The sequence below is a fragment of the Phoxinus phoxinus genome, assembly GCF_949152265.1.
Source record: "Phoxinus phoxinus genome assembly, chromosome: 16".
In the NCBI taxonomy this organism is placed as follows: domain Eukaryota; kingdom Metazoa; phylum Chordata; class Actinopteri; order Cypriniformes; family Leuciscidae; genus Phoxinus; species Phoxinus phoxinus.
The window spans coordinates 20,735,964-20,763,377 of NC_136891.1; the positions used below are offsets into that span (position 1 = coordinate 20,735,964).

General features: G+C 37.9%; 1 protein-coding gene across 1 annotated transcript; it reads right to left on the reverse strand.

The window, feature by feature from the left end:
• Positions 1 to 1,213: 1,213 nt before the first annotated feature.
• ints7 (integrator complex subunit 7) lies at positions 1,214 to 26,829 on the reverse strand. The gene is made up of 20 exons (XM_079639114.1): positions 26,532 to 26,829; positions 26,204 to 26,333; positions 22,850 to 22,996; positions 22,508 to 22,645; positions 14,450 to 14,496; positions 14,172 to 14,371; positions 12,449 to 12,571; positions 12,216 to 12,333; positions 11,944 to 12,078; positions 11,719 to 11,816; positions 10,885 to 11,124; positions 10,652 to 10,789; positions 9,741 to 9,947; positions 9,439 to 9,633; positions 8,676 to 8,779; positions 5,622 to 5,690; positions 5,339 to 5,471; positions 5,101 to 5,199; positions 1,888 to 2,073; positions 1,214 to 1,767 (listed from the first exon to the last, which is right to left on the reverse strand). The coding sequence occupies exons 1-20, from the start codon at positions 26,623 to 26,625 to the stop codon at positions 1,456 to 1,458; spliced, it is 2,913 nt and encodes a 970-aa protein (XP_079495240.1). The 5' UTR covers positions 26,626 to 26,829; the 3' UTR covers positions 1,214 to 1,455.
• Positions 26,830 to 27,414: the final 585 nt, after the last annotated feature.

Here is a 27,414-nt window from a genome sequence, read left to right on the forward strand (position 1 = left end):
ACTAGCTCTGGCGTATGCTAGCTAAACTAAAAATCACAATAGTGTTACATTGTGGTAATCGTGTACCTTCTGTAAGTCATACGTTCGTGAGGTTGGTCTCTGGACCACTAACGTTACACTGTTACAGTTCACTCCGCTAGACACCACTGTACAAAAAGCTTCTTTACATCTCAGTCTATACAAATATAATTCTAAAGTTAACACACCCCAACTCCACCTCAGCGAACACAAAGGAGAAAGAAAAGAAAGCGCACGTAAACATTTGAAATAGGCCCATATTGTGGCAGCAATATACTAAACAATTGTAAAATACGTAGTCCTGATAAATGCAATTTCAACTATTTCTGAAGTGCTTCTTTTATAAAGAACACCGCTTTCTCACATAACGCAGAGAAGCAGCCCCTGCATGAGTGATTCATTGATTCTCGAGCCATCGATATCAACAAATTCAGCACCATCGCCACGGGCAGCACCTGGTAACGTCGCACGTAAGAAGGTATATCTTAAGCAACTTACGAAGGTAATGTTCGGGGAACACGCCTAGAAATTGTATACCTTTAGTTAAGTTATACCTTTAGAATCAACGTTATCGGGAAATCCAGCCCAGTTCAAGGAAAAAAAGTCCCCCGTAGTCAATTTTTTTTCCCAAAGTTAAAACTCATCGTTGATCACCAAACCGACATATTTCAAGTTTTCCTCCTTGGAAAAAAAAATACTCATGCCTTAAAATAGATTGAATGTAACTACACCCTTGCTTAATTTTGTATACGCGGTTCTATGAATAAATAAATGAGCCCCCGCCTCCACTCACTCACACCAGCGCAGAGATCCACTCGTTGAAGATCGCACGTTGACCTGATTGGTTACAAGGTAGTTTGTGACGTCAGAAACACCAGCAATTTCAAACCACGTTTTTGAGACTGTTTGGTTCACTACAGTTTTAAGGATAAAATACTCAGCAATGGTGCTGACTCATGAATTTGTACATGGTTTGTCTTAAAACATTAAAAACACCACATAAACAACATTAAAAACTTTTAGTATATCTACCACAGAAGATAATGGACTAATTTGTAACTGACAAAACTAAAATCCAAATTATAGCATCACACTTACAGTGGAAGTAATATTCCTCTCCGGAAGGAAATCCTTCATTAGGATTGTTCCGATCCACCATAACGGTGAAACCAAGTAAGGAGACCCATAATGCAATAAAGACGAATATTGTTTTAGTTAAGTTATTTTACTAGGCATTTACACAGAGACTTATGGAAGTATACAACAGAAGAAAAATGTGAGCCTATTTATTATTACACAAAGTAAAATTAGCCAGATAGCAGTTCACTCACTCGCTCACTCACACAACACACGGAAGAACACAAATAAGAAAGGCTATGAATGAGATACAGGCAGATACCTAAGATACAGGCATTAAGCAGTCGATGAGGTTGGAGGTCACTGGAAGCGGGCTAAGATGTTCCTCTGGGCTCCCGGCTGAGGCCCGGTCGTCGTTGTCGTCGTCGTCTGCTGCTGCTGCTGTAACTGATGTCGCAGCTGCTGGGAATAAGGGTCTTCCATAGACTTTACTGACACAGTGGTTTTTGGTCCCGTCTTCCATTCGATCCCACTGGTGTCTACAACTGAGGCTTCAACAGAGACCATGTGTGTGCCCAGGATGGAGAAGTTGAGCAGGAACTGCGTGCTGAAGTAATCATTATGAGGCTCCACTTTCTGCTCAATCTCATTGGTCTTGGAATCAAGAGGAATCTAAAATCAAAGTTGAGAATGTGAGAATACGCAACTGAGAAATTATGTTTCCCACTAACTGAGAAGAACAACTGCATTAGATGATCAACAATGTGACTTTTGACTCTGGGTTGAACTCACCTTGAAGTCTGATCCTGGTTTTGTCTGTAGAGTAGAGCTGACTTTAAGGCAGACCGCCTGAATCTTCCGGAACAGTCCCGGAGTGGAGCCATGCTGCACAACCCCCTCCACCTTTAAAGTCAACTGTTGGTTGTTCTGCACTGGGATTGGCTCGTTGGGGGTACGAGGAGATGGAGAGAGGGCAAGCTAAAACAACAATCATTTAAAATGATATAAAAGTCTTACCTTTCAGACAGTTTGAAATTAACGAAAGCAAAGTCATGAATTGAGCACAGAGGGCTATTTAACATTATAAATAGTAACGGACATGGATGTAAAGTACTTAAGGAAATATACTATATTATGATTATTCTGAGCAACTGGCTTGTACTTGAATACTACTAAATTTGAATAATCTTACTAAATTTTATATGTAAAATATTTAATAGATATTATATAATAGGGGTTGAACAACTTCAGACAGTTTTAAGTTAACATTTATGTGATTAAAGTCGACGTAGTCTAGTCGCTGATGACGTCATTAGTAAACAAATAAGCCTGAACCTCGAGCTGAGACTCGAACACAGGTCGTCTTGTGCTCAGCTGAGGCATATGACAGCGCTGCCCACAAGATACATAACGGCTTATCTTTATCAGTTCTTTTGTCTTTGGGTTGTTATATTTCTCACAGAATTCTGCTCGTTCTAAATCAGATACTGATAAAGTAGCACAGTAAAGATTGCATTCATGTAAATGCATTAGTGAGAGAGTGATTGCGTGTGTATTAATTCTACCTGCAGCGTCTCTTCACTAATAGTGAAGATGTGGGTTTTAGATACTAAGACGTATATGCTAGAACTTTACTTATTTGATCATTCATTTAATTAGTTCTATTATTGGGGCGAACAATAATCTTTTTCTATCATTTTGTGAGCAAAGATGGAGTTGGTGATGAAGAAAAACGTCACCCTGCATAGAAATATTTCAACCCAAATGAAAATCCTGTGGATATCACACATGAAATTTGCAAATTTTGCATGAGAGTTGTGCCGGTGAAGGAGTCTCAACTAGAGATGTGACGGTGATAATATTCTCCCACCGGTTAATCGACTTGTGACAACACTGGTAATATCGGTTTCATCGGGTGGGCGATGTAAAAAAAAATAAAAAAAATATCAAAATATGAATAAAACTAAATAAAAAATGTCAATAACACTCCAGGTCTCCGCACCAGTCACGTAACTGAAAACTATGAAAGCCGTGTGACCGGACAAAGGGTGTAAAATAAAATAAAAAAATAATTAAAAAAAACATTACAGAAATGAATCCCTCTGATTTTCTATTTCATTAATAAAGTTTGACTACTCGCAGCATTCTCGTATGCGCTTAGAGCTCGTGTGAATTGCACATATACAATGAAGTTAACGAACAACCTCGATGCTCGATCCATCAGGAAACGGCGCATAGGGCGCTGAATTTCACTGCGCTTCATGAGTTTTTCTTTTGCGTGAAGAAGCCGTTCGCCGGAGATGTGTTAAAAGATAGTGGAGTGCATTCATGATTATTAGGCTACCGGTATAATAATCCTCCTGGCGCTGGGTCTGAGTGAGTAATTTGCTCTCTTACCTTTGTTCTTTGATTAACATTAATGACACTTGAAGACCGGCCGCTGCTGACAGAGACGCGATCTGACGTATACGCGTCCCATTTTCTCACAAATCCCTATTTTAGACTTTATTTAAATCATGTAAGACTGCTCTTATGAGGACACTCGACAAAACGGACATTTTGGCATAATTTGTGTGTGTTAGGGCTGGGCGATAAAACGATAACGATAATTATCGCGATATAATTTTTTCCGATAAAACGATATCAAGAGTTCGATAAATGTTCGATAATGTTTTTGCGCCAAAAGCGGAACGAATCTCATTTGAACCGCGCGCGCCACACGGACCGTTTATCCACTCGGCTCAAAGTCCAAACGGCAGCGCGAGCGCTAGCTCACTCGAGCAGACGCGTTTACTCTGATCGATCTCGGTCACTAGATCCAGTGAGAAGCGCTTGAATTCAGCGAGGAACACAAAAGTCTCAGTGATTTAAACCAGTTTAAAGGCAGATGAAGCAGCGCTGACGAACAGGAGAAGCACTGTGCGCAACGATACAGTCAGAAGCTTTTCCGGCTACACATTCCCATCATTCACCAGGGATTTAACGTTACTGTAACGTTAGCCTAGTAATATTAACTGCATCATGAAATGTGGGATATATATATTGAATTGTATAATATTATTAATGTAGACAATGTATTAAAGGACTAATGGAATATAATTACAGTTTTAATAATGTATTTAGGCTACTGGTTTTCATAAATACCATAGAAACCATAAAGTTACATTTTATCTGTGGTTATCATGATCTAAATGCATGATGATGGATGACCAATGGTTAATTTTAATAAAACTAAAGAATATTACATTTTACCAAATAAAAATAATGTTGTTACTTTTTTTTAACAGATGTTACTGTTTTTGTTAATGAACATAAATTGTATAAAGTAAATCTGCATCCTAACTCAAGCTAATACTACTGAAATAAAGATATTTATTTTGTTAAGGAAAAATGTCAAATGTTTGAATGTTCTACCTCGGATTTGTGAAATGTTCACCTGTTTGGCAAGTGTTTGTCATGATATGTTCTGACAATAAAGAGTAGTTTAAAAACACAACGCTCCGGTTTCTACAGCTTTCACTTTGGAGTACAAATCTGTCTTTAAACTTGAAATAAATAAAGATTTGACATTTATCGATAATTATCGATATCGACTGATATAAAAAAAAAAATCGTGATATTTTTTTTTGGCCATATCGCCCAGCCCTAGTGTGTGTTATGGTTTGTTCAAGACCGAAAGAGAACTCGATAGGCGACTGACGCGCATCTTTTCTGTGGGTTGTGTGTGTGTGTGTGTGTGTGTGTAATAGGCAGGACTTACAGCGCGGTCTCTTTAGTCTTGTCGCGCTTGAACGGTTTAAAAGCATTCACATTAATAAGAGCGTGATCATACAACACTAGTCAATTGCGTTAAATATTTAAGGCTTTAAACTTTTTATTTTTTTTGCGGTGCCGCGGTGGGCAAGTGATGAAACCGGTGTTGTGACTGAACACCGTGTAACACCGGTAACACAGAGTATCGTAGCAAGCCTAGTCTCAACCACAGTCAATTATTCAATTACTTACTTTAATGCTGGTGGACTGAAGCTTCTGGAAGAAATATCTCTGGAATGACAGCGGTACCTTTAAGATGGCTATGACGGCGTCACACAGGCAGCCAGTGTGCTTGAAACGCATAGTAAAAAGACAAATAAAATAAAAAGCAAGAAATAGAAAAATGAAAGACAGATGATGTCTATGAAAAGTGAATCCAAATAGATCTGCACACGTGGAAAGTCAGCCAATGGAAACACTTCAACGTTACCAGGTAAGAGACAGGAGGGTGCTTCCTGCTTAAGTTTTCCACTTCCTCCAGGACGTGATTGAACACAGCCAGCATTCTCAGTTCATACTCGCTCTCTGCCAGAACCGATCCATGTGTGCCGAACTCCTGGAAACTGAACCAGATGTCATTACAACGTGCCAATGAAATATTAAAACGTATAAAAATCTCCCAAACATCTTGTCAAAACCCCACAATAAATATTTGAAGCATCGGTTTAAAGTTAAGATTCATTTTACGGATTCATGAGTTAGAGTTTTCTTACCTGGCCGTTTGCGGATCAATTATTAAAGCCTCAATAACATGAGATACAAGCAAGCAGCTTTGCTGTTGTCTGAGAAAAGCTTTAAGGAAAGTACAGATGTTTTGCAGAGCAGCTTGAGATTCATTTATGAACACCGTATTTACAATAGCTTAAAAACTTTATAACATCATAAACTCATCTAATCTAAACAAATCACTAATGTATTTTGTACAAAATGAGTATACTATACAATATGTGATTTCGGACACAGCGTATGTCTTTATAACAAGTCTCATCAACTAGCAGTTAGCCAAGATACTTTTCAGATTTGTTTTTATGTAACTTGACCAGTATTATGCAAGTTGACCAGTCTTAAAGGTGAAGTATGTTTCTGCGACACTAGCGGAAATACAAAAATACAGCATATTTTCAAACATTCTTGCAAACGTGCAAGTTTCACACCGTCCCCAACTCAAACAGCACAAACACAGCTCTTACTTTTAGCTGTGTTGCTATGCGTCATGATAAGCAACTAAGTAGGCTAACACTCTGTTTATCCAATGAATCATAACATTTGTCTTTCTGAATGGGTGCATGATGATGTTGTGTGGTATTGAAGCATCCTTTGTGTAGGATTTGAGGGCGAACCAAACACAAATGAATCTTCCAGATGAAACATAATTCCACACAAAACTCAACACCAAATCAACAATCTAGGACCATAAATAAAGTGGGCTCCAGCCAGTCTGAGCTAACTAACAGAAACCCCCCCCCAGCTAAGTACTTTATGGCCATGCAAGCTTCAAAGAGATGAGCCTAGATAAAGAACGTTGCCAATGTTAGGTAGTTGGTAAAAGACGGATTGGTTCGGAGATGGCACAGCTCGAGCCCCACAAAGATAACGCCAGAGGTTGTGTGATCCCATGACAGAGACTTAAAACAGACCTTCCTTTTCTTAAAAACCTCTGAGCGACCCCAGGGGGAAAATCTCTTAAACCCACAGAGATTCACACTTGACATATCAAAATACAAAAGATCATCCCAAAACAATGCTTGACGTACTTATAATCAAACATCGTTCAGCTGCGTAATTCTATATCATGTCTACAACCTATATATGTGACTATTATGCTTAAATCACACATAATTCAAGCAATTGTTCTAACTATTGAATGGTTGATTGAAACGGTGCCTTGCTTAGTACCATTGTGCGTGTCTGTTCATAATTCAGAAGATGGCTAGAGAGAAAAGTTGTGAATTAAATTAAATTAAATCAAGGTAGCCTAATACCCTAATGAAAACCGCCACTTGACTAATAATTAAAAACGACACTTGCATTAACACTTGCTTGGTAAATTGACATCCTATTAGCCTAAATAGACTACTTAAAGCAAGGAAATGTTGCTCCTATTGAAGTAATGTAATAGTTGAATGACAGTGGATTATGAACTCGCCAAAACGGAAAAGAAATCCCAACTGGACGCAGGATCAGTTACTGCTGCTGGCCCAGTTGGTTCTGAAAAAAAAATAAAAAAAATAAAAGGGAAATTCGGCACTGGGATAAAACATTGAGAATTGTGAAGTTTGCATCGAACACAATCTGGGTATTGATTGAGTGGGTTTTCTTTCTATTCACAAACACGTCCTCATCCTGACGTGGTGCAATTATTTTAATATGTGTTCCGTCGATAGCACCGACCACTCCGGGCACACCGGCAATATCCATAAAGCTGGCTTTGTTTCTTTGGAGTTGGCGAATGTCCAAAGGAAAACTAATATGGGGTCTACAGAGTGCATTGATGGTTTGGTGGATGGATCTGCTTACCGATGGCTGGGATATCGCTAGATCGTCGGCATTACACAATTGCATTTTCCCCGTTGCCAGGTAACGAAGTGTTATCAAACATTTCAATTCGGCACTGATTGGGTTGTTGCGATTAGTTGCCGCTGTTATTGCATGCCTCACAATATCCACAACAATCAGTATTCCCTCACGATTAAGGCGGTATCTTTGTAATAACTCCGTGTCATTGAGTGTCTCCAACACACTGTCGCGCGGCGATTTTAAGATCCTTTGTGAATAGGTCTTAGTGAGTTAGGAGTCCTCTCGACTTCTTTTAAGCTGTCCCAGACTTAGGTGCTACTTTTAGGGCTAAAATGCTTCGTGAATTACTCTTAGTGAAAAAAATTAGGAGTCCTAAAGTTAGGAGTCACACGCCCATTATTTTTAGGAGTTGCTCCTAAATTCGCCAGTTAGGAGCTACTTTTAGCCTTAAAATTGTTTGTGAATACGGCCCCAGAAGAACATCAGTTAAACAATTTCTTTCAAGCCATCTAACTACTCTCGTCTCTTTCTTTCTCTTACTTAGAACCGAGACTTCTAACGGAAAATAAACTAAGTTAAGTTTTGCTGCACAGTTCCAACTTCAAACTTTTTTAATGCCTTAAACTGTTGATCCATGTTACCGTGCTAATAAATACAGTTTTCACTATAGTTTGGATATTTATATCCGCTCCAGAGCTTACGGCCCGTTCAAATGAATGCCGGAGTCATTCAGCAGTAAAATAAGTGATTCTTTCAAGATTCCCTATGATCTAATTAATAATTCCCTTTGAGCTAAATTTACTGGTTTCCTTTACAATTGTAGTATGTTGCATCGCAATGCCCCATTCACATTGATGTGTTCACAAACGTTTTAATCTTTAAAGGTCTGAATGCAGTGAATTGCACTGAATGTCTTTACCCATGTACCGTCAGCCATGCTTTGGCTCCGCCTGGTACATTAGCCACGCCCCCAAACTCACACTATAGGCTGACCTGAAAGGACCTCAGATGTGAGCGGAGTGCTCTCAGTGTTTAGATGGTGTCTGGGATGCTCAACGTTTAGTTTTGGGGGAGATAAACCCCATGAATGGCATACTAATAGTAATCAATGAACTAGTTTTAGAATTATTTTAACATAAAAATCTTACATATTTCACCTTAAAAAAAAAAAAAAAAGTAAACTTGTAAACCTATTCTGAGCATTTTATGCCATCGGTCTCAGATCGTTCTCCATGAGTGAAAAAGGATACAGTTCAACATTGCGGAGGGTGGCGTAGTCGGCATCAAATGAAGACTGATACAGATCAGCATAGCGAGCCGCCAGACTTCGAAATTCATCCATGGATAATTTCATCTGATCAAATCCACACACAAAAAAGAAGCATACCATAAACATGCCATTCTTTTAAGCAATTCTTAGACATAATTTTAGGTAAAATACTGAGGGAATCAGAGAAACAAAATATGCAGGCATAGAGATTTACAGTCAAATCAAAATGTATTCAGACACCTTCAACATTTCTCACATTATCAAAGTTTATTCGCTAGGCTATAATTTAGATAATGGTAGACAAGAACTCAGAGTTATCAAATCAGTTGATAATTCACTGGTATTGGCCACCCTTCTGTTAGACTGTCTCACAAATGAATTTGATTGAATATCTGTCAGCTGTTAAATTTAAGTACACAAGTAGATAATACCAATTAGGTCAACCAATTACCAAGCAATGCTTAATTTTATTCAGAATATGGTGTAAAAAGATCGCATTAGCAATTAAAGAAAAAACAACTTAAGAAAACATGGTCAGGTCAAAGTGTCTGAATAATTTTTGGTCCCAAATTTGTATAAATTTTACTGGTAGTCCACTATATGAAGAATTTTTGGGGATATGTCGTCCCATTTACTTTACTTTGCTATCCTAAATCAATTAACTATAGTGTCCTGCACCCACTAATAAAAAAAATAAAAAATGTTATCTGGTGTCTGAATAATTTTTAGTTTTCCAGCAGCACCTGTGTTGAAATGCGTCCGCAGCGCTGCAGTTCGCTGCCCGAGGACAGAGCGATGGTGGTGGCGATGGCAGGAGGTGGGCTGGTCTTCAGACTGTTGCAGGTGCAGATGAGCTGGGACAGCGCCTGAAGAGTGTCTATACGCAGCTTCACAAACTCACACTGGAACGCCAGAGGACTCAGCGGAGTACTGGCGGCCTGAAGGCAGAACGTGGTTATAATCACTCGCATAAAAACAGTTCTGTGCTTCAAAATGAAAATAAGAGAAGTGGACAAAACAAAGAGCGTGACTGGCGGATGCTAACCATGAGCGACGCGATTCCCTTCTGGTAGGATTTGAGTGCTTCAGAGATGGCGCTCATGGCCGCGCTGTAGTCTCCATCTGAAAGCCCACTGAGGCACTGCTCGGCCTGAGAGAACTCCATCAGACTGTTCAGCCAGAAGTAGAAGTGCTCTGAGGCCACGCGCGTGCGAAGGCTCTGGTACAACTCCCTGGAAAAATCATGGCAGCCCTGTGGACGAGTTCAAAAAAGAAAAGTCATTTTACCTTTATATAGCTGCTAGCGCAAATACATCGACAAACCTGTCTGAGTGAATCTCATGAAGAACTATCCAGGTCGCAATAAATAAATAAATAATAACAGAAATACATGTATATAGAAACACATATAATAAATAAAATTAATTTGTGCATTGTGCCATTTTCTTTCAATACAATAGCCCAAATATATATATTTAAATTATACAGTACAGTAGAGTGAATATATCATGATAGGTTTCATGGAAGTTTTTTTTTTTTTATCCTGAAGAAGCTAAATAAATGTCAGAACAAAATGTGAACATACGGTTCATTATGGAGGATGAATGTCTGGAATTATATATACAGTATGTATATATATATATATATATATATATATATATATATATATATATATATATATATATATATATATATATGTATGTATATTTGGTTAACACTTTTGATTAACAACAAATTCTCATTCTTGGGTGAATATCCCTTTAAAGGGGTCATCTGATGCAAAATTCACTTTTATATGGTGTTTACATATAAACGTGTCTTTGCAGTGTGTGGACACAACCACCATACAATGAAAAATGGGCATCCGATGATGACCCCTTTAAAGGTTATATTTAAACTCGTTTCAGACTATTGATTCATAAGTGACATCATCCAGTGAAGTGGAAGTGGGCTCACCATGCGGGAAGCCTGTCTGGCAATGCGGTACACAGTCCAACCATTGGCCACATTCTCCAACTGCTGCCTGATCACCGTCTTCACCTCAGCTGAGAGTGAGGCCTGACTGGCAACGAACAATACTGTTGCCAAGGAAACCTACAAAAAGCAACCAGACAAATTACTCTTGTGAACGTTTTAGGAAATTTTCACTTTAAGAGCTACAGTTGGACATCATTTCTGTACTTGCTCACCAGAAGCTCCTGCTGTTTCTCTGAGGTTCTGTGACTCGCCACCCTGAAGAGGTCCAGCAGATCTCCCAGCATCCCCTCTGCCAGCACCGGCTGCTGGGTGGCAATAGCAGCCAGAGCCTGACACATGAGCACCCGTGCGGAGTCACATGCGCAGTGCAGCTGTCCCAGCAGGAGATCCACAGAGCTCTGACTGAGATGAGGACAGCTCTTCAACATCTTCACCAAAGAGGTGAGCGCCGTCTGGGTTCAAACAAAACGGAAAAATGCAATACTTATTATGCAAAATTCACTTTTAAATGGTGTTTGAACATAAATGTGTGTTGGCAGTGTGTGTCCACAACCACCCTATAATGGTAAAAATCCAACCACAACAATTTTAGTTAAAACGGTTAAAACTCTCTTCACATCCTGATAGCAATCAAAAATAGAAGGGGTCAAAAAATGTAAACATTATTATAGTTATGTACAAATATGATAACTACATATATCTTCTGTGGAAGTCTCAGGACCAAAACATGTTCGCCCAATCATTGCATTCAATTACAAATTGCATGTAACGTTATGTGCTTTGAGGTAATTTAACGCCATCTCTAGTGACGCTTTGCAGACTCTGCTCTAGTTCATGTGTTTTGGAGGATGAGTGGCTTTGGAGACACTCTGACGGGAGTTTAAGTCCTTAAAGTGTCTGTGTTTCTGTGCCAGAATAAGCTGCATTATAGACCTGGGTACGTGATTCTACTGAAATGTGGCCTCAAACCAGCGCAAGAGCTGAAGAAGCTATTTGGGACATAAGTCACATACTCTAAGACCTGTAAACCTTTGATTGACACTCACTTTAAGTGTCGCCTGTGCAGTTTTACTGTCATCTTGACTGCAGAGCAGGATGAGAGACTCCATCCCCATCACGGTTTCTTGTTCCAGCTGGATGACCTCTGACAAAATATTCAGATTGCAAGCAACGCTATTTTTCGTATAAACATTCTCAGTATTAAAGTGAAGGCTAAGGATATCCTTTGAGTCCATACAAAAAAAATATATTATTGGTGAGAAGAAGCCCACCTTTCTCTGGACAAGAAACAGCGATGCTGGTCAACACAGTGATTCCATGGGCTGCCACTGCCAGGTTACTATGGTAACAGCACTCCTGCGCCAGCTTCACCAGGTCAGTGTGACGGGGTGCAGGAGACGCCTCACCTGCGACATCCAGAGAGATTAGGTGCTTAAACTCACGTTGTTACACAAGAAATGTAAAGATACCTCATGAAATCTTTTGCATAAAAGCATTTTTAATAAAGTCAACACGATATGTTTGATATAGATTGAGTCTGTACCTGTATTAGGGCTGAAGTAGTGCTTAATAGCGATGGTACCAGATAGTGTGGAGAGGACAGACAGCATTCCCAGCTTCAGACTGTTGTACGGGGTGCTGAGAGCGCACTCGCATAGCACCTACAAACACATTTGATGGAAATAAATATATATATATATATATATATATATATCGACATTAACTAGTAAAAAATGAACCAGCTGACTGTTCCATGAATATATGTGACTCTCTGACCTGTATGTTCTTCCTGGTCCACAAATGAGGAGCTTTTTTAGCCAAGAGCTTGAGATCCTGAATGGCGAGTCTTTTCACTGCTTTTCTGGGGTCCTCCTTCAAGTACTGGAGAAGAAGACAAATCTACAAGACAAAAAAAAAAGATTTGTATAAGGAAGAATGAACTGCACATTCCCATCCAAAGATGGATTTTACTTCCCAGTAAGTTTACTTCAAATTCAGTCGTTAAAGGGATAGTTTGCCCAAAAATGAAAAAGACTTAATCATCTTCAGAACACTGAGGATCTTTTTAATGAAATCTTCTGAAAGATTTCTGTCCCCCCATTGATTGAGTCGCTTCAGGAAATCTGGACTACAGCGGTCGATTCATATGGGTTCGTTTTACAATCTCTTCATGAGATTTTTGAAGTGACAAAGTGGTAGTTGCATAGAATGTCAATGGAGGGACAGAAATCTCTCAGATTTCATTAAAAGTATCTTGTGTTTCGAAGACTAACCAAAATCTTATTGGTTTGGAATGACTTGAGAATTAGAGTTTTTTTGGTTTCAAACAGAGATCACGATTCTCCCATGATTAACAAAATAACATGTAATTTACTATAGCTTCTGACAAATGTTGATTGCTGCAGACTATTTAAAATATCTAATGAATTAATGAATGATTCAATGACTCACTCATAAATATTTCAGTTTCATTACTGGATGAATCAGCGTTTTTTTGAACGAGTCTCTTGAGTAAACGATTCAGTGACAAATACATTTCTTTAACAGTCACTTGTCGCCACCTACTGATGTAATCGATACAATCATTATTTGAAGCGTCATGTTACTTTCAAAAGGTGATTTACAATTTTTTTGTTGCTTCTGAAGAAATCAGTGTTTATATCCAAACTGTAACTTTTCTATCAGTTCTTCTGTATCACATAAATAACGATACAGTGTGGTTGAAAACACTGCTTGTGAAGCCGTTTCATACCTATACATGACAACTGCTCTCTCTGGGTCAGCGGCAGGGCCAACAATTTGAATTTGAATGTTCCAGTATGATTTTGTTAAAGGTTTAATAGACACAGGCAAATCGTTGCCATTTAGGAATGAGATCGCGTGGCTATATGAATCGAGATCGCAATCTATTAACGATTAATTGACCGTTCCAAAAGACGGTCTTTTAGTTACTGTCGCTATGTCCAACAAGCTACGCCGCTCTCACGCCACATGTTCTCACACAGTGAAAAACACATTGTGGAGCAGAGAGGACACTGACAACACGCTGACAGACAGGACAGACCAGATTACTTTTAATATGAAACAGTCTCAACTTTCATATTTGGAAAAATTTTTAAAGAAATTCAAACAATAAATACCGTTTTGTGGCTTTTAATGTGTCTGACAGATCGCTGTAGAGCATCAGTTAAAGCTGCTCGTGAACCGATCATCTTCTAGTTCATTTATAGCATCAAATAAACATGAATGAACATAAGAAGGAATGTTGTATAACCGCGGAAAGGCCGTTTTTCAAGTTCAAATCCTCCCATGTTAATCTACTATCTCTCCTGACTGCTTTGTCAGACACAAATGGCGGATTCGGCGAATGGCGCATTATGATTGGTCAGATCGCCTGTCAATTAAACTCCCTGCGAAGGGTCAATTGATGACAGAGTTTGAATTTGTAGGTGAACTAACTCTTTAAGACATTATATGAAAGCAATGTCTACAGTCAGACCTGCTCTGGGATATCGACGAGCGAGGAGGTGGCCAGCTGGGTGAAGGTGTGCAGAGTGACGATGAGCATGGCTGTGGACGGGTAGGAGGACACCAGCTCCTGGAGTAACTCTCTGCTGCACGAGGCCAGACTGGCGTCGTGGTGCATGTGCTGCAGCATCGGGATCAACTTCAGCTTCAGCTCCACTGGAGTGTCCAATCCTTCAGGCAAACACACACAACCCATCAGACTGGAGAACACTTACACCAATGAAGATCATTCACGAGGAGATAACGTACCTTGAATCATTTCACTAATCTTGTTGCAAATCCCTGCAGCAAAATCTCTATTGAATAAAAAAAATGATTAAAATGTTTACGTTCAACATGTTTTCTCTTGTTGAAGATTTTATTATTTAGAAGATCAGTAATTTAGCTACATATTAAGACACTATTATTTATTTCTTTTGTGAGTGTGTGACTTTGGATGTACTTTTAGGGGCTTGAAGAAAGGTCAAGAATACTGATGCAGCAGTGGATTCTATTTAAGTTTGTCACATGGTGCAAGACCCTATCTAGGATGTATGACCATTTTTGGAGGCGATGTATGTATATATGTGAAAAGCTAACCGATGTTCCGGAGTCATCTCCTGCGGGGCGTCATCTCCTGCAGGAGGTTGCTCGGCTTTGTTTGTGAATAAAGTCTAAAATATTTCTGGCATCAAAGATCTCTGAGAAGTGATTTCACAGAAAGATTGAAACCACAACAAATGGCACCCCAGCGGGACTTGTTAGGAGCTGAAGGAACCACACAGGGCATCTCTGGTGACCGGCACAAACAACAGTGGCCACTGTACTTTGAGGTGAGCATTTTTGCTTTTGTGTAAAGTATGTGTTGGTCACCAGCTGCCCGGAAGTGGTAAGAAAAGCTTCTTCAAATTTAAAAGAACTAAAACAAAATTGAAAAAGGGGTCTTTGATTCCAGAAATGATTGCATGCATTGTGATTTCTAATAAGAAGGCCTTGTAGATATCAAGTAGTTTGTAATAGCGCGGGGGAGCTCCCAGTAGTATTTGCCAGTGCTTATATGATCCTGTGTGGATTTTGTGAACACTGGTGTTGCTGATTTGGCGCTAAGGTTTTGTTGTACGAATATGCAAGAATCTGTGTTTTGCTTTATTAAGTGGGCCTCGATGGATAATAGGCAAGAGCATGCATACAGATGATTTGTATTTACTGATAAGGATATCAGTGGCTGATAAGGATATCAGTTGATTTATCTGTGTTTTTGCGTTTCAAGAGGGCCTCGATGGATGATTACGCAAAAAGCATGCACACAGGGTGTTTTTCTTGTAAGTGGGCATTGAATGATACAAGAATAGCATATACACAGAAGAAGATTTTATGTTGTCAAGTGGGCCTGGATGGATGACAACCGTACTGATAAGGATATCAGTTATTATTGATTTGTGTTTTACTTGTAAGTGGGCCTTGAAGGATACAAGTAAATAGCATGTGCACAGATGAAGTTTTAGTATAGTTAAAGAGGTATTGTTTTTTCACTGTGTTGAGGAAGTGAATCAGTGAATCTTAGAGGTATTGTTTTTTGCTGTGTTGAGGAGGTGAAACAGTGAATATTTAATGTAGTGTTTTGAAAATAAAAAATTTGAGAAGTAGCGAATAATTCAGATCTGACAGGGAATAGAGTACAGAATAGGGTGTGTGTTTCTGTGGGATCCTGTGTCTTGCTTGACTGTGCCTGTGGGTAAAAATAGTGACCCCCTGACCCTGGTCACTTGAAAAGGGACAAAGAATGTGTGAATGAGATTTAGAGACATGAAATAAATGTTGTGTATTAACAAAAGTAAAGGAAGACAATTGTTTCAAGATATTAACTTTGCAGATTATTGCAGTGTGAAATAAGATTAAAAAAAAAAAAGAAAGATATATATTTAATCAATAAATGTAGCCGAAAAATAATATATATATTAATAGATCAATATAAATAAGATTGCACGTGCTTAATATGTTATATCTGAAGACGTCTAAATTTGTATCTCATTATCCCTGAAGACAGAGTGGAAAATTATTCCATTGCAGATTATTAAGTTTGTGTTAAGAAAAAATAAGTTGTGCAGTGTTAGGTGATCAAGATTGGGTGACTAAGTTTCATAAACATTAGGAATCTTAGAATTGTAGTAAATATTGTTGATTCAATAATTAAAAAGAAAAGTTAAGAGGAATTCCTTGATGTTGGTTGAGAAAAATGTTATTCACCATGTTAGATTATTTGAACACAGCATGCAAAAATAGAATAAAGATTGAAAGCCGATTTTATGATAGGGAAAAGTTAATTATACTTAGATAATCAAAGTTAGATTATTGCTGATATTGAAAAACAGAAATAGCTTGCTTTTTCCTGCAATGAAGAACTTGCTTTACTAAAAATAGAATGGAAGAACTGCTGTTGTCAACCAGTGAGATTTTTATATAGAAGAACTAGTAAAAAGGATGGTTAAAAAGTGAAATTTAGATAAAGAGCTGACAGCTCAGACACAATTGGGCCTAGTATTTTTAAAAGTTAAATTTGATTCATGCAGATCTCTGAGTGTTCAAATTTCAGATGGCTTCACTGACAGTTTCAATGAAAGCAACAAGAGGCCAAAGGTCAAAAGACACGACTGCAGAAAGAAGAAGACAGAAGTGGGTGAGGGGCTTTCTGCTCCCCTCCTGAAATTGACTTTCTGGAAAGCTCAACAAGGAGAAAGACTGATTTAATGATGGAAAAGGTGAAACGTTCACTTGAGACTTTTCCTAAGGACAAAGATAAAATCCTGAGATGCAAAACTCAGGCAGGATCAACTTCATTGCCCAAAACTGAGAAGAGGCAGAGAAACAGCAGAGCCTACACCAGGCCTTTGAGTGACAGCATCGGCTGACGACATATGCAGAGTGACAGCCAAGAAGCTTCAACAGACTGATGATCTAAAAACAGAAGAACTGGGCACCACAGGTGTGGACTCCTCAATGATCACCAGAGACTGCTTCAAAGTTGGTTAATTTTTTATATTAACTTTATTCATTTTGATTATTCACTGGTCTAAGAGCAATTCTTTATATTCTCTGCTAAACTAACCCTCTCTGCTTTTTCAGTAGGTACAAGTCCAGCCCTATAAGAAAAAGAAAATATGTTGACAGACAGAAGTGGGTGCTCAAACTCACCAAATAATTAGAACGGAGGCTGGATTTGGTATATTGAGGGCTATTAGATTAAACAACTATAGGGCTAAAAGCATGATAGAATTATTCTCTGGCAAAGAAAAAGAAAGACAAAATGTCAAAGCATGATTATTATTGTAAAAGCATGATTATTATTGATTATTATTGTTGACAAAGCAATGATACTGGTCACTCCATCTTGTTTTGGTAAATTCTAGAGATAGATTGGAGGAAAAAGTTACTCCAAAAGTCCAAAATTATGAAATCATAAACGTCAAAACTGGGATAATGAGTTGGAAATGTTACTGGCCAAGAATCCAAGATTATGCAGAGATCTCCAAATTTCTTCTTAAAAGCAGCTCATGAGCAAAGACAAAAATAATATGAAAGAAAAATTAGACCAACTAGGCACATTATTCTAAAATATAGAGGATGTTAGAGTTTATAAAAAGAAAAAAAAAAAGGGGTTTGTACCGGTGTTAAACGGAAACCTTATGATCATGGAAACTTCTCAATAGTGATTGGACATAGTTGTGTTGACCTGATCAGACCTTGTGGCATTCCACAGCTAAAATTATAAGTTCTGCATTTAGAGCAGAACCTGCTGCAGCAGTAACAGGAGTGTGTGTTGGCCAATGGGTGTGACTGGGTATGAATGGTGTGAGAGATTGTGTTTGAAGAGACTGAGGCAAATCAATTATTTTGCCAATACAGCTGTATTGAAAATTGAATATGTGGGCCCACAGGGCAAACTCTGCCCAATAAAATAATGACCATGGATGAATTTGGTTAAATTTCCTGGTTGAAACTGTAGTGGCAATAGAAAAATAATGGGAAAAAACAGTGCCACATTTTGCGCAGCGTATAACACATCTGAATTTCCTTTCAGAATATCAGGATGGAGCATAACAAATCTGACTTTCTTTTCAGCATATTGTGATATCATGATGAAGCATAACACATCTGATTTTCTTCTCAGCATATTGCGATGGAGCTGATTATTTGTCAAAAGTATGAAATAATGTCTTGTAACTTCTGTCTTGTAAAGTGGGTTGAGTGTTGTCCAAGATGAATAGTGTGCTGATAGTGGGACTCAAAACAATGAAATACGTTTTAAATTGACTAATTGTAAAAAGTACATTTGAAATGTAATGTGAGAATAATGTAAAGAAGGTGCAAATATGAAGATAAAAAGCCAAATTTATGAAAAATAAAGGGAATATATGGGTTCAAGCCCTGCTGATAATAAAAGGAAACCACTCAGCCCACATGACCATTCTACAGGTAACACCGAGGAGGACAATGGGCCAGATGAGCAGATGATTTAATATATGTTGTTGTCACTAACAGAAATAATTAAGATTTCATTCACAGATGATAGTAGCTCAATTCCAGGAAGGTTTCTGGGATGGTTCTAACAAAGAACCAGTGACTTCGCATTGTAATCTCAGAAGAGGCTCAAAAGAGGCTTGTGCATTGATCAGCAAAGTCCATGTCTCAACTTAAAATACACCAACAAGCCTCAACCCCCTCCACAACAGAAAGTGAGGGATCAATGATCTTCCCTTGCAAATGAGAGGAAACAACCCATTACAACAACTCACAAAGATCAACATGAATGGAAAAAGGAGACAAACTTGACCAGAATCACAGGAATGAAAAGTTGCAGAATGTGGGAGATTCACAAGGAGTTGTGCAAAGAAGAGAAGCAACAGAGTGAAAGAGATGAGTACAAGTTCAGACAATACTCAACATCAACCAAACTTTTCAAAAAATGTAATGTTAAAGCCCTTGAATATTTAGTAGCAACTTAATAATAACCCCACCAGAAAAGAAAAAAAAATTATTGAAGAGAGAAAATGTATGGTATGATGATAAAATGAATGTTAACGACTAATTCAAGAAATTTACATAGAATAATGGGAATTAAGACAATTCATAAAGGAAAATATATATAAAAAAAATAGAACTAAAAGAAATTTTAAAATAGATTAAAAAAAAAGGGTACTCCAATGCAACTTAAAATTACAATTTAAGGCTACAATTGAAATTAAAACAAGTATTAAGACTGGCTATTAACAAATATTCGATTTTAATTTTAATTCATAAGATTATGTTATGATTCAATATGCTATTGACTAAATAAAATATTAAGTAGTGCTAATAGAACGACAAATTTAATTGGAAGTTAATCGAATTCAATAACAAGCAGGCACTTAAGAATAATCTATGGTACCAGAGGAGGGTCAAAACAGATATTTGACATTCACATGAAGGACAGATTGTTACACCAACATCACTTTTGAATATTTTCAATCCAGATGCGCCTGGTTTTGACCAGTACGCAAGGGGGGAATTAGGAGAGATTAAGGAAAAGGAGAGTGAAATTTGTAAAGAGAGATTAAGAATGTGAAATTTGTAAAATTTGTGCCAAAAAACAGTTAAGAAAGGAACAGCGACACAAATAGGCGAGAAGGACTATTAAAACGCTTGATAATGGATTATATGGACATGATATAGACGGGTAAAGGCAATGTTATTAGCAGAGGAGGGGCAGATGCAGAAATGAGATTTCTAACAGAGAAGTATTCCTTAGATTTGAAATGCTATCAGAAATAAATTCAGATAATGGGTTAGCAAGTTATTCCAAGAATATTGAAGATTAAAATGAATTGTATACGAACACTTAAATTGCACACAAGGAAGTTTTAATAATAATTAAGTTATAATGCTTTATGTTTTAAATGGTTGATATAAAAATTATGGATTTAGATTTACAGAAAAAGAGAAATGTAGGCCTACATATATTCAATATGTAAGGTAGTAGAAAAGTTATTTTCTAGAGTTATTTGTTCTAATTGTCTAATGAGTTTATTGAATGACTTTTATGAGGTAAATGTAACATTGCTCTAAAGCTTTCGTAGTTTGAGTGATTACATGGGACATAACTAGATTATTCATGAGTTTATTTAGAAATTAGTAGAAAGGAAGAAAAGATATTCAGTTGAGAACCGCTTGAACTGAGGAGCTCCAATGAGGAGCTATAACGCGAGATTAAAAATGTCTAAATGGTATTTATTGTTACATTTTGGTAATAAAACTGAATTTAAAATATGAAACTTTATAATGAAGCACAAAGCGATTTAAAGGATAAAAGGTGCACTACAATGTTCTGTTCGTTCATCAACTAAAAATGATTGACTAAAAGATTGATTCTTCGAATTTAATAATTGATATTCCTTCATAAAAAGAAGCAATTGAAAATGAGAAAAATAGGTATTTAACCCAGCCCTATTTTAAATCAAAATTCATATGGATCACGAAAAATAAAAACGCAGAATGAATAAATTATTTATTATAAATCAGCAGAGATTTACTGTAAAGCTTTGTCTGCATTAGGAGGAAAACAATTACATGAGAAAAGTAGAAGGACTTATGTTTGAAGATCAGTGTTGCACGTTTACCAAATAATACTGCGCAGGGAGGAACATTTAGCGAATACAGGATTAAGTAAAAAAAAGTTTAAGAGCAAAAAGTTAAGAAAAACTTGATTTGAAGTTTGGAGAAGTATGAACATGGTTTGCTAAATTAGGAATGTTTTCTGAAGTTGCAATATTGAAAGGTGGTTATTATTCTGTTGTGTACTTCCCATAGTAAGATCATTAGTTGTTAAAATCACGGTTAAGCAAATGGAAATGCTGAAATATCAAGATAATGAAAATTAATTTTAAAGGGCAACCAATATTATTAAGATTTGGCTTATAAACCAAATTTAAATGTACAAGCATTGGACAATGACTCAAGTGAGGAAGGAGAAGATGATTGACGAGCCAGACCCTGGGTGTATGTGCTAGCCTAACCTCTCCCCGAAGGGTGACCCTCTACGATGCGTAAAGTGTCTGGGTCGAAGAGAAATTCTGCACTACAAGAAAAACTTTTAATAGTATAATGCATGGTTTAATGTTTTGATGTATTCTACATAACTGTGACAACCACAGGCAATGCTGAACCAACTTTATCCACACACTTATAACAATGTTTTTTGTTTTGATAGGGAGAATTCGAAGTCTTTTACTTTCTCCATTGAAAGAAAGAAAATACAACTGAAAGAAAAGAAAATATGTGGAGAAAGATGTTTGGCTCGAATACTCCGTCAGAGTGTGGTAGCACAACCTAGTCATTGGAAAGGTGACTGAGTGACTTAATTGAGTCACTAGGTAGCATAACTGAGAGGGCTGGATTGTGAAACTACACTCTGGGAAAGGGATAGTAAAGTGGGGCTTAGATAAGCCCCAGAGGAGGGAATGTTGAAGATTTTATTATTTAGAAGATCAGTAATTTAGCTACATATTAAGACACTATTATTTATTTCTTTTGTGAGTGTGTGACTTTGGATGTACTTTTAGGGGCTTGAAGAAAGGTCAAGAATACTGATGCAGCAGTGGATTCTATTTAAGTTTGTCACATGGTGCAAGACCCTATCTAGGATGTATGACCATTTTTGGAGGCGATGTATGTATATATGTGAAAAGCTAACCGATGTTCCGGAGTCATCTCCTGCGGGGCGTCATCTCCTGCAGGAGGTTGCTCGGCTTTGTTTGTGAATAAAGTCTAAAATATTTCTGGCATCAAAGATCTCTGAGAAGTGATTTCACAGAAAGATTGAAACCACAACACTCTCTAAATAACCATCAGCCCACTTTATAAAATTATAACAACACATTGCTAAGCCCCCAAAAAGTTTGGATTTAAATAGGAAAACGCTTGAGTGGATCATTATTGCAGTGATTATTTTATTGCTCACATGTCATATGTTTGGCAACAGTTCTTCTAACCATAATTGATGGAGTGTGTAGCTTTTCATTTAATAAACAAGCATGTAGTAATACATTATCATGTCCATACTCCAGGATAACAATGCCAAGATTAATCAGGCTCATATTTTGAAAAAAATGGTTGGGAGGAATCCCTGTGCTGTTCCATTGATTGATCAAATGAAATATTTCCTAAATATAGACATTCACATTTCAAAGAAATTTCCACCTAAAACAGCTTCTAAATTCATTTTAATATTTTGCCAAAAATGAATCAGTGCCTAACCAAAATATTTTTTTCATGACAGTTTGAAAGGACACTTACTTAGAGTGTGAAGAGAAACTAGCAGCAGCAAAAATAGCCGCTTCTACTTCAACATTATCATGAGAGTCCAGACTTTGCCGGATGCTGTGGTGGGCATTTTTCCTCTCTGGAATAATGGAGGCTAAGCTTCCCAACATCCTGTCAATATGCACAAGAAACAAAACCATATATTGACACAGTGTGTACGTACAGTCACATTTTCCTTAGATGGTCTTTGACAGAATAATTGATAACAGAAATGTTATTAAATATTAGGAAGCTCACAACAAATGTGACTTTTGTAAAATAAAACAAAACATTTTGAGGAAGTGAATGCCGAAAAACACTCGCAAGTGAAAGTACCTGAGAGTTATTGCTCTGGCAACAGGATCGTTGCTATGGATGACGGAAAACACTCTTTTGACAAACTCGTCCACGTTCAGAATCTTCTCCAGGTGTTTCTCGCTCAGCTGCGTCACCTTCAGCACACAGAGTCGCAGGAAGTTGTTCCTAATGTGACAAGGGTGAATTTCTAGATTCAGAACTTTTCATAACAGAGACCAAACAAGAAGATCAGTAACATCCTGTTATTAAACACCTGTCATTATTCAGAAATATTTGACAAATCAGATAAAGTATTTCACCCAGGTAACAGACAGCCACAAGCTAATGAACACACACACACACACACACACACACACACACACACACACACATATATATATATATATATAAAATTATTATTTATTTTAACCCTTGTGCATTGTTCAAATTTCCATCCTTTCGTTATGTTCGTGGCTGAAAACAGCCACTACTTTAAACTGCTGTAAAAATTGATCAGATAAACATTTTTTTGCCATTTTTTTTGCATAAATCTATTAATCAACCTCAGTCCTGTTCAAAACTACTAAATGTTTTAAAAAAAATCAAGATTTTAACTCTTTAATTGCCAAATTCATAAATTATGTCACTGATTTGGGAGGGGAAAAAACACAAAATTACTTATTTTCAATATAAAATATGATTGTGGACTGGATTTTTTTTTACCTTTTATCACAGTCTTGGACATGTCAAAGATTAGAAACAACATTGGTTTTGATGCATTGTTAGTTTTTGTGCAGCATCAGATTTTAACTTTTTCTCCCTCATTTACGGTTCGTGGCTGTTTTTGCCCCATTGACTTCCATTATAACCACATTTTTTGATTGCAAAGCCATGACACCATAAAATCATGCATTTTTGATTGTTGGGGGTTTTCCCTGTTGGGTAGAGGTAAAATTTGTAATTTTTACTGTTGATAACCAGGTGGCACCATTAACCCTTTAGGTCGGCCTGTGCAAAAAAAAGCTTAGTTTCTGGCTTTTACATGGAGTCATATGGAGTATAATAGCATAATAAAGTGTGTGTGTGTGTGTGTGTGTGTGTGTGTGTGTGTGTGTGTGTGTGTGTGTGTGTGTGTGTGTGTGTGTGTGTGTGTGTGTGTGAGAGAGAGAACTCACCTTGATGCGTCTGAGAAAATCAAAATATGCACCTCAGCTCTCAGAACTACATGGAGTAAACAAAAACAAAGTAAGTGTATTTATGCATCTGCCTTTTGATGGTGAGAAATGCAGACTAAACAAAAACTAAGCAAGTGGATTTGAACACTTGCATGCAAGCCTGCTGGTCATTTGATGGTGAGAAGAGCAGCAAGCAACATGAGAAAGGGCTTGACTTGCAGTGAAGTTCTAGAGATGATCATGCAGCCTGACCCCTCCAGCGAGCTGCAGGATGTATTGTCTTCTCCCTCTGACACCACAGACTCAGGAGAGGCAGACCATGATTTGGATGTGGCACCCTCATCATCCTCTCTAGCTTCCACTGAAGGCGAGGAGGATTCGGAGGATCCTGGGTCTGGGTGGATTGGGAGAAACGGCGAAGTGTGGTTTTCCACCAACGCGGAGACAACTCCCTTTCTTCAGCCTGCCAGAGGCATGACTTTATGGCCGACGCGCTATGCCATCGCAAGGGTCCATAACATCGATTCTGTGTTCAATCTGTTTTTTACGGGCGCCGCACAGTGAGAAACTGGACCGGGGTGGACTCCACAGATCTCCGTGCATACATGGGGCTACTGATTTTGGCCGGCGTCTACAGGTCCAGAGGGGAGTCCACACGTTGCCTGTGGGATGATCACAGTGGTCGTGCGATTTTTAGAGCCACCATGTCCCTCTCAAGATTCAAGAAATCAGCAGAGCTCTGCGTTTTGGAGGTTGGTCATGCTGACAATGAGGTCAATCATCTCGTCGGCCCTGGAGTCACGCCTCTGGCAGGCTGAAGAAAGGGAGTTGTCTCCGCGTTGGTGGAAAACCACACTTCGCCGTTTCTCCCAATCCACCCAGACCCAGGATCCTCCGAATCCTCCTCGCCTTCAGTGGAAGCTAGAGAGGATGATGAGGGTGCCACATCCAAATCAGGATCTGCCTCTCCTGAGTCTGTGGTGTCAGAGGGAGAAGACAATACATCCTGCCGCTCGCTGGAGGGGTCAGGCTGCATGATCATCTCTAGAACTTCACTACAAGTCAAGCCCTTTCTCATGTTGCCTGCTCTTCTCACCATCAAATGACCAGCAGGCTTGCATGCAAGTGTTCAAATCCACTTGCTTAGTTTTTGTTTAGTCTGCATTTCTCATTATCAAAAGGCAGATGCATAAATACACTTACTTTGTTTTTGTTTACTCCATGTAGTTCTGAGAGCTGAGGTGCATAATTTGATTTTCTCAGACGCATCAAGGTGAGTTCTCTCTCTCACACACACACACACACACACACACACACACACACACACACACACACACACACACACACACACACACACACACACACACACACACACACACACACACACACACACACTTTATTATGCTATTATACTCCATATGACTCCATGTAAAAGCCAGAAACTAAGCTTTTTTTTGCACAGGCCTATATAAAGGGTTAATGGTGCCACCTGGTTATCAACAGTAAAAATTTAAATTTTTACCTCTTCCCAACAGGGAAAACCACCAACAATCAAAAATGCATGATTTTATGGTGTCATGGCTTTGCAATCAAAAAATGTGGTTATAATGGAAGTCAATGGGGCAAAAACAGCCACGAACCGTAAATGAGGGAGAAAAAGTTAAAATCTGATGCTGCACAAAAACTAACAATGCATCAAAACCAATGTTGTTTCTAATCTTTGACATGTCCAAGACTGTGATAAAAGGTAAAAAAAAATCCAGTCCACAATCACATTTTATATTGAAAATAAGTAATTTTGTGTTTTTTCCCCTCCCAAATCAGTGTCATAATTTATGAATTTGGCAATTAAAGAGTTAAAATCTTGATTTTTTAAAAAACATTTAGTAGTTTTGAACAGGACTGATGTTGATTAATAGATTTATGCAAAAAAAAATGGCATAAAAATATTTATCTGATCAATTTTTACAGCAGTTTAAAGTAGTGGCTGTTTTCAGCCACGAACATAACGAAAGGGTAGTGAATTTGCCCAGAGTGTACTGTTAAGTTTTTGAAAATTTTCAAAGCATTTTCCTAAAATATGTGTAAAAATAAGCTTTGTCACCAAAAATCATTCCATTTGCTGAAACACGGAAAAAGTTATGGCCAAAATAAGACTCAAAAATACCCCATAGTGGCTGAAAACAGCCCCAACAGCACATAAGGGTTGTGCAGTTACCCAAGTCTAAAGATGTCTGCCAGTTTCAGGAAGGCTGAGTTGATGAGGATGGGAAAGGGATACTTCTGAAAGAGTTTGGGGAAAAGCACCACGGCTTCACATTGCTCGCCCAGCTTACAAGACCTTAAACCTTTAGTTGTGCAAACAAAACAACAGGACTGTTTTCATTACATTGGTATGATATCTAACTTACAGATTTCTTGTTCTCTGAATGTAAACAAACACACAGCACTGCATTATCAGATAGAGCTGATATGATATTAGGCACGTATAATTGAATGAAAACAGTCGTTCATGCTCTGTGTGTGTGTTGTTTATGAAGAAGCACCTTTATCAAGCTCCATCAGCGCTGAATTGGCGTCCAGCTCCTGCTCGCCGTAAGCGGCCTCCGACAGAAACGAGCGGGCTGCGGAGAGCGACATTATTTATGACGAGATTGCGAGAAACGATATACTGCTTTTTAATCAATATTTTATTCGTTATATTAGATAGACTTGGTGCATAAAGTTTGAAGTGGGTGACCCGGCTGCGGTGCAGGTCACGTGACCAGGATGTTGCGTTGGGTTAGTTTCCGTTGAAGCGAAAACCACCGACTGGGTACCAAAGAGGGCGGGGCCTATGTGTCGGCTTTAACTCTGATTGGTCTGTCTCTTTATAAAAAAAAATTTTTTTTTAAATAAAAGTTTGCTCTTACTCATTTATTTATTTTCAATATAATTAAATATTATTTCATATTATTTACACATATGGATTTTTGAATAAAATGAATAAAAATAGCAGTAATGTTGATCTTTGTGTTGTAATTTACGTGCAGAAATAATCTTTCTTCATTCTTACAAATAAATTAAAAATAACATAAATAGCAAGTTACATGCAAATTATTTCCCCTCCACCCATTTCAGCCAAACAAGAAAAACAAAGCATGCTTTGGTAAATCATAATTATTACATAACAATTCTGAGTTACGATGTCATAATTATGAAACAAAATGTCGAAATAGTGACATAAATAAAAATAGTTTTTTTAATTACAATTATGGCTTAGTAACTTTTCATCTCATAATTGTTTTATTACGACTATGACATAATTTCACTCTTTTAATCTCATAATTATGACTGCCATAATGTCGACCTTTTATGTCATCATAATAATTATGATTTACCAAATAATTTTTTTCCCTTATGTTGCGGAAATAGGCTTCCATAAAATGT